The sequence below is a fragment of the Ranitomeya variabilis genome, chromosome 5 (genome assembly GCF_051348905.1).
Source record: "Ranitomeya variabilis isolate aRanVar5 chromosome 5, aRanVar5.hap1, whole genome shotgun sequence".
NCBI lineage: Eukaryota > Metazoa > Chordata > Amphibia > Anura > Dendrobatidae > Ranitomeya > Ranitomeya variabilis.
In genome coordinates this window covers 673,056,651-673,065,204 of record NC_135236.1, presented here as the reverse complement: position 1 = coordinate 673,065,204, position 8,554 = coordinate 673,056,651, and the positions used below count along the sequence as shown (strand labels likewise).

General features: G+C 42.1%; 1 protein-coding gene across 1 annotated transcript; it reads right to left on the bottom strand.

The window, feature by feature from the left end:
* Window positions 1–218: 218 nt before the first annotated feature.
* LOC143776955 (aldo-keto reductase family 1 member C1-like) lies at window positions 219–4,519 on the bottom strand. The gene is made up of 9 exons (XM_077266829.1): window positions 4,342–4,519; window positions 3,994–4,161; window positions 3,791–3,907; window positions 3,621–3,698; window positions 3,406–3,528; window positions 3,038–3,147; window positions 1,227–1,392; window positions 1,063–1,145; window positions 219–900 (listed from the first exon to the last, which is right to left on the bottom strand). Exons 1-9 carry the CDS (start codon window positions 4,507–4,509, stop codon window positions 858–860), a joined length of 1,056 nt encoding a protein of 351 aa, XP_077122944.1. The 5' UTR covers window positions 4,510–4,519; the 3' UTR covers window positions 219–857.
* Between the last annotated feature and the right edge of the window lie 4,035 nt (window positions 4,520–8,554).

Genomic DNA, 8,554 nt, shown 5'->3' with positions numbered 1-8,554 from the left:
AACACTACTACCCAATTCCCTGGGTGGGGGATGGAACATATTAAACGTGGATTCAGGAGCTCGGCAAGGTACGTGGCCACAATGTCTTCATCATTACAAGTAATTTGGGGAGCAGGGATGGCTAGAGTGCACCCTAGCACAAGGGATATGGAAGGAGCCCATGGTTTGAGATATCTGACAACAATGATGCTGACCTTGGGGACACTCTCACATCATGATATATTGATACGGATGATTTATTACTATTCATGTATCATATTTAAAGCCAGATCAGTAAAAATAAAACTTACATGGTGGAAAGCAACAGAAAAGAGTGTTTTAAAAGAAAATGATAAAAGACAAATTCATATAAATTTAAGGATGTTTAAAAAGCTAAGGGACCGCTATGGGCACGATCATAGATGCCCTTACAGATTCTCAGCTATGTGACAATCATGTGAAAGACTTAAAACAATGAAATTTATACTGTGTTGTACAGAATTTTAAAAGGATTCAAGGTACTGAATTACATCATTAGTTTTTGATTAGATAAAGGGGTATTGGGAAAACTTTTAAACAGTTGACAACTTCAAAGTAAGTTGCACATAAAATGTATTTTATTACAATATACAGAAGAATGTTGTACTCTTGACTTAAAACACAAAGAGATTTTGCTGTCGAATGGGATCATCTGAACTCAGCCGTAGAATTTCTCATTAGGTGTTAAAGTCATTTTAAATCTGAGCCATAATAAGCGCTATACCAAAGCCAGAATACATTTCTTAGATCGTATATTCTCTGAAGATCACAATCTGCTAGACTAAGATACTAAGACACCGGGGTTGATAGTATGAATCCAGAAAAATTGGCCAACGTTCTTAGTATTCATCGTGATATGGAAACTTAGGGCTTTCTTTCCAACTAAAGTAAAAGACAGAATACAAAAGTAAAGTAACTACATAAACTAAAATATAAATAAAAATACATTAATACATAATCTTAAAAATAATAATAAAAGTAAATATAAAGAAAAAAATGAATAAATATGTTCTCGGAAGCTAGAATGTCAGGAAAGACACTTACGCATCGATAATCAGGTAACGCATGTTTTTATTGACCCCATCTAGAGATTTCATGTCTTCATCACTTAAGTCAAAGTCAAAAACCTGTAAGTGAAAAGTAATAAAAAATATTGTTGCTTTTTTTTAGATGAAGGAAATTTTTCAAATGTTAATTTCCTCATTTACCTGGAAGTTTTCCTTGATCCTCTCAGGGCTGAAGCTTTTTGCCAAGACGACACATCCCCTCTGTAACAAATATCTTTGGGCCACCTGCGCAGGAGAGCGGTTCAGCTTCTTAGCGACTGTATTTAATACGGGGTCTTCAAGCACTTTGGGGGAATTCTGATCAATCCTGTCAGAAAGAAAATAAACTAAATCTCACATGATTATAAAATTTTGGTGAAAGGAAAGAAAACAAGCACATTGGTTAATGGTTCTCGGAAAAAAAAAAATGAAAAGTCATTATACGGCCGTCTGTGATGTCTCATTCTGTGAGCGACACTATTATATCAGCACTATATGTAATTCTATCATATGCATACTATGGATGATACTGTTACTACTATCACAGGATAGTCACTATTACATGAGACAGGATGTAAAGGGTAAGACATGGGCAATGAAACAAGTAGTTATATTCTTGTACATAGGGGGCAGTATTATCTATATATATGATTGTCTAAGGGGTACTTCCGTCTTTCTGTCCTTCTGTCGGCAACTTCCGTCACGGATATTCATTCGCTGATTGGTCTCCCCAGCTGCCTGTCATGGCTGCCGCGACCAATCAGTGACGGGCACAGTCCAATTACTCCCTCCCTACTCCCCTGCAGTCAGTGCCCGGCGCCCGCTCCATACTCCCCGCAGTCAGCGCTCACACAGGGTTAATGCCAGTGGTAACTCACTCCGTTACCGCCGCTATTAACCCTGTGTGACCAAGTTTTTACTATTGACGCTGCCTATGCAACGTCAACAGTAAAAGGATCTAATGTTAAAAATAATTAACCCCTTTCTGCCAGCTGACGGAATAGTACGTCAGCTGGCAGAACCCCCGCTTTAAGGTGGGCTCCGGCGGCGAGCCCACCTTAAAGCCGCGACATATCAGCTGTTTTGTACAGCTGACATGTGCGCGCAATGAGCGCGAGCGGAATCGCGATCCGCCCGCGCCCATTAACTAGTTAAATGCCGCTGTCAAACGCAGAGAGCGGCATTTAACTACCGCATCTGGCCGGGCGGCCGGAAATTACATCATCGCCTGCATCGCCTGCAAGTGGCAGGTTCCGGTACCAAGGATCGTATGGCAGAAGGACCTGCCATGACGTCACGGTCATGTGACCGCGACATCATCAAACCCTGGGACCGGAAGCTGCCGCCTGCACCGCGCACAGGCGACAGAACTACAAGTATGGTGAGTATGTTAGAACTACAAGGGGCCCTCGGATCGGAAGGTGAGTATGTTTAGTATGTTTATTTTTTATTTTTTAACCTGTGACATACGTAGCTAGGCAATATACTACATGGCTCTGTGCTGTATACTACGTCACTGGGCAATATACTACGTGCATATTCTAGAATACCTCATGCGTTAGAATCGGGCCACCATCTAGTAGTAGTTATATTCTTGTACATAGGAGCAGTATTATAGTAGTTATATTCTTGTACATAGGGGCAGTATTATAGTAGTTATATTCCTGTACATAGGGGCAGTATTATAGTAGTTATATTCTTGTACATAAGGGGCAGTATTATAGTAGTTATATTCTTGTTCATAGGAGCAGTATTATAGTAGTTATATTCTTGTACATAGGGGCAGTATTATAGTAGTTATATTCTTGTACATAGGAGCAGTATTATAGTAGTTATATTCTTGTACATAGGAGGCAGTATTATAGTAGTTATATTCTTGTACATAGGAGGCAGTGTTATAGTAGTTATATTTATATATATGCCTTTTTTCTGGGACACCATCAGATATAATAAAACAATATTCTTGTTCTTACGCGCCCTTTGCTCTGCTGGACCCCAGTACACTGTATCCGACCAGCATGATATCACGAGATTTGCAGAACTCCAGTAATTTGCTCTGATTGAGGAATATGTGACATTCCACCTGTGCAGAGATATAATGGCTCATTACTATATATATAATATATATAACAATGTGGATAATATGGAATTATTTAAAGAACATTTCACTGTAAACAACAGGTTGATAGCAAAATATTACAGCAACATGGCTTCTTATTTTCCAGAAACAGCGCCACAGCTGTCTATGAGTTATATCTGGTATTGCAATACCACACAACCTGTAAGGAAGATTGCCACTTTGTCTCATTTTTTAGGACATTTATATGTGATTGATATGTACCTGGTTACACACTGGTTTGTACTTGAGTCCTGGCATGTTGAGAATCAGCTCCAGTTGCCGGCGGTTAAAATTGGAGACTCCGATGGATCGGACGAGGCCGGCGTCTTTGCACGCTTCCATAGCCTAGAGGTTATGGTCAGATGGTAAGATGGTTATGGTAAGAGGAGGAGAAGTCATTCCGCCTGAAGTCACCCATAATCTTTCATATATTTTACCTTCCATGTTTCTCGGATATCTGTGTTATGAAAAATCAGTTTCCCATTTTCGTCTGTGGGAAAGGGATTATCTCCAGGCTGGAGAAAAAAAAAGAGTTCACATATAATTAATGTCTTCTGCTCTGATCTGATTGGGAGCTGCGGTCGATCCCACACATATATCCACAAACCTTAAACTCCATGGGGGTGTGGATCAGGAAGAGATCCATGTAATCCAGCTGCAGATCCTTCAGAGATTTCTCCAGCCCCAATCGGACCCTCTCTGGAGTGTGGTTATTATTCCAAAGCTGAAGAATAAATTAAAAACCTGTAACAGCTCATCATCGCCACCTAGTGGTCATGTTAAAGTGAAAACTATTTTTTCATTGGTCACCTTCCCAGTGTAAAATATGTCTTCCCTCTTCACAGTCCCATCTGCAATCTTTGATCTAATGGCTTCTCCGACCTGGACCTCATTCCTGTATAAAAAGGCGCAGTCGATGTGGCGGTATCCGACGTCAATGGCGACCTTGGTGCTCTCACCGGCCTGTTCTTTGGTGTACTGTGCGGAATAAGATGATATTTTTATGATTCTCAATGTTTCCCTGTGAAATAAGTAACGCACGGAGTGATGGCATGGTGTCCCAAATAGGGAAACATTGCGGTGGTGAGAGACCAGCAGTAATGCCGCTTTGCTTTGGATTCAGTGGTACAGCCTGTGCTTTATGTCTGATGCACTCACCGTGTCCGGGGCGAAGGTGCCAAATCCGATCACCGGCATTTTATTCCCATCGTTCAGCACCACGTAGGAGTCCGGCTTCAGAGCCATGGTGCAATGTGTCCCAGTGTCTCGCAGTGCACAAGGTGCTGCCTGTATTTTGTCTAGTCCTTCCCCAACCGTACAGCCCATCCTACAGGTCAGTGAAGGCGGACACCTATTCGGCAGAGATTCTGCATTGTCATTGCATAACACCTACATATGGGATGGGAAAAATGTGAATGAAGGGAAAGGTCACGGAGAAACTCTAGAAGGCTGTGTCTTCACGATTGCTTCATAAGAAGTGAACTAGGAAAAAAAAAACATAAAGGCAAAAAGGTTCCCTCTTATCCCAAGTGTGGATCAGATAAGATCAATGTTGATGTTTCCGAGTATCGATCAAACTGGAACAACATGATCCAGAGTGTCCATCAGACCGGATCACCAATCAGAATCTCACCTGTCAAATAGAAAGAATGAACTTTAATAATTCCGTTTGTGGATCACATCGAATCGTCATCCTGGAATCCTAAGTGTCGATCATAATAATCATGATCCAGAGGATCGATCAGACGGATTGAAAATTCGTAATCCCTAGTGTGTATCAGACCGGATGGACATTCACGATCATGAGAGTCGATCAGATCAACGTTTCAATTTCCGAGCGTCGATCAGTCCGGAATCAAAATGATTAATCGAGAGTCTGGATCAAAGTGGATCAACATTCACAATCACGAGAGTCGATCAGATCAGTGTTTATGTTTTCGAGCATCGACCATTCCGGATCAACATTTCATGATCCTGAGAATCAATCAGACCAGATCGTTATTTTGGGATCACAAGTGCGATCAGACCAGGATCCCAGTGTTGATCATAATATTCATGATCCTGTGTTTCAAACTGACCAGACCACAAGTCTCAAGTCGATCAACATTTGATCAGACCGGATCAACATTCATGATCCCCAGAGTCAATCAGACCGGATCATCATGCAGGATCACAAGTGGATCAACATTCAATCGGACATGCGTTGACATGAGCATTAATGTTATTTCATTCTAACAAATCATAGAAGCCATTTTCTTAAGCTATGGACGGTGCCCGCAGTGACCCGCTCCTGATGTGACCACTCGATCACCGGCTGATCTAATCTTTTATTATTATTTTTTTCATATCTCGCCCTTATAATCAGAAGAGGAGCTGAGGTTGAGTATTAATAATCATTCATTTCTGTACGGTTACATCCGCTCATGTGAACGAGGCCTCAGCTGTGGCCTATAACACCGGCAGATCATACAGTAGTATATATTATGTAATGTGACTTCCTCATATGTAGATATCGTTATCTCCAGTATTTACATTTACCTAACAGTGGCCACTAGGGGGCACATATTTACCTAAAATAAAACTGATTCGTCATCATTCTTCAGCATATACCGATGTCTATGAACTTTGCTCAGGTTTACACATTAACTCTGGTGACCTGACACACGGCACATAGAAATGTGCATGATATCAAATGTGTAGGTGCCCTTTAAGGGTGAAGTAACAAGACATGTCCCACAGGATGAGCACATAGATATCATTGTTACAAGTGTCTGTAGCAATATTTATCATGGTGGGGGGATTCTGAAGGGTCCTTCCATCTATATGGTACAGTTAGAAGAACATATATTGCATTATAGACAGTGCGGATAACAGGACAAGGTAGTTTCTGGGGGTGTAATTACACACCTGTCCTGCAGGGGTCACTGTTACTTTTTATAGTGGGAGTGTTCCGTTCTAGAATGGTCGTAGGCTGGATTCATATTATGGTTCTTCCAGCCCAGAAGATGGTAAAAGACGTTCTAAAAGACACTTACTGTAATCAGATCAATCATCCGAATCATCAAATTTCGGGTCAGTTGTGCAAAATGTCCCTTAAAGGGGTATTCCCATCTCGAACAATTAATTGCCAACATTTCTGAGGGAGGGTTATTTGTGCTGCAAACTTATCCCTCCTTTCATTAGGTCATGTGATCCTAATCTGGCTGATGGAATCTTCTGTAATGTGTTAAAAAGCAGTGTCCATTTTAGGCGATTCACGTGAAGCAAATTGAATCGTAAATTGTACGAGTTCGGCTAGTTCAATTAACTCCTATAATTCAGCACAAATTAGATTTGCATCAAATCAATTGACTCTTTTCTAGAAAACAATATTAATATCAATGATATTATTCACATAGAACCAATGTATCCCATAGCTCATTATAAATCAATCTAAAACAATGAGGTAGCACATTCCAGAGAAGTGGTGCAGCACCAGAGAAATGTTAGGCTCACCTGGTGGGACACATTCTCCAAGTCCTTCTCTCTGGGTGGGCACAAGAGTCATGGGCATCGATGAAGCATCTAGATAGAGCACATGAACACGGACAGCTGAAGGACTGGAATACCATAGGTAGACAGGTGAAATGCTGGAAACTGTAGGCAAGCAGGCGGTATGCTAAAAAAATGCTGGCAGGCGGGAAATGTCCAGAAACCACAGGGAAGCATTTAGTGTGCTGGAAATTACTGGCAGGTGGAAGACATCCAGGAGACCAAAGGCAGGAAGGCGTGATGCTGTAAAGTGCTGGCAGGTGCAAGACATACTTTCCTGGAAGGTATGCAGGATACAGGAAACTGTTGGCAGGCAGGAAACATCCAGGAGACCACAGGGAAGCATTTATTATGCTCAAAACTGCTGGCAGATGGAAGACATCCAGGAGACCAAAGGCAGGAAGGCAGGATGCTTGAATGCGCTGGCAGGTGGGAGACATACAGGAAGCTGCAGGAAGATAGGCGGGATGCAGGAAACTGCTGGCAGGCAGGTGATGTCCAGGAGACCACAGGCAAGCAGGTGGAAGACATCCAGTAGACCACAGGCAGGCAAGCGGAAGACATCCAAGAGACCACAGGCTATCAGGTGAGATGCTGGAAACAAGTGGCAGGCATAGATATCCAGGAGACCACAGGCAACCAGGCTGGATGTTGGAAAGTTCTGGCAGGCGGGAGACATCCAGGAGACCACAGGCAGGTAGGCAGATTGCTGGACACTGCAGGCAGGGGCTGTCCAGGACACTGCAGACAGCAGCTGAGCAGGTCAAGGTGTATGATGCAAGCCAGAGTCTAGTAATACTGAAGTCTTAATAAAGTCCTGGAAGCCGCAGGCGGACAGGAGACTTCCTGGAATCCACAGACAGGTGAAGTCCTGGAGACCACTGACAGGAACTGTGCACAGACAAACTAAAAGTCATACTAGAAAGTCTTAATTTCAAGATGTGTGTGATTTTTGAGGCATTATGTAGGCCTCGGAAGTTCAATACATGGGAGTACGTGGGGCCCTGATGTGGAGCACAAGAAAGTCTAGCGGACTGGGGTGAAGGACGCAAAGCAAGGATCAGGGAAAGATGGGTAACAAGACGTATTGGAGGTTCGGATTATGAGCATGTTAGTCTTAGATCATTGGCAAGACTGAGAGCACGGGAATGGTGGTAGACAGGGATGAGGGAGGAGATGTAAGGTGATACAGTACAGAGGTTTTGTGGGTGGCGGTGATAGGTTAATGATATATTGTGGGTGACCAGTGCAGTGGCTGGCCCGACGGGAAGGCATCGGTTTATTGGTTGGTAAGGAATATGAGCCTATCTGTTACATTCAGGGTGAGTTGGTATTAGGAAAGTTTAGGGAGGGGAACACTGACTAGTAATGACTTTTGCCGTGTGGTCATGACTCCATGTGGAAAACCTTATAAATGGGTGGCAAGAGGCAAGGAATCTATAAAAGAGGCATATGGCTGGCACATGGTATGGAGAGATTTTTGGCTGGCACTGTGTTTTGCACCTGACACTTAAAAAGCACCCAGAAAATCAGGGAGTAAAAAGTTGTCCACCGCAGCATGTGACTGCCGGATGGTCTTTTGTTCCTCTTTTGTGTTCTTGTTTTGTCTGCACAAAGGTTGACATTTACGCTATGCCTTTCGCCGTGTAGGCATTTTTTGATATTTTTTTTGCTATTTTTATGGAAATATATTTATTTTAATAAAGATTTCTGCATTTTATATTATTACTGTATTCAATTACATTTTGTATTCGATTTTTTTAGACTTGTCTGATAAGGGCTGTTTCTTTATATTTTTGGTTATTTTATCTTATTAGCAACATTATAGCTGTATTTAAAT

What these genes read in the sequence shown, in the direction of transcription:
- LOC143776955 (XM_077266829.1), bottom strand. Translation starts at nt 4,509, where the DNA reads ATGGGCTGTACGGTTGGGGAAGGACTAGACAAAATACAGGCAGCACCT. An exon ending in ACACCCCCATGGAGTTTAAG is followed by an intron (nt 3,699 to 3,790) that starts GTTTGTGGATAT and finishes TTTTTTCTCCAG; the next exon opens with CCTGGAGATAATCCCTTTCC. An exon ending in ACAAACCAGTGTGTAACCAG is followed by an intron (nt 3,148 to 3,405) that starts GTACATATCAAT and finishes ATCTCTGCACAG; the next exon opens with GTGGAATGTCACATATTCCT.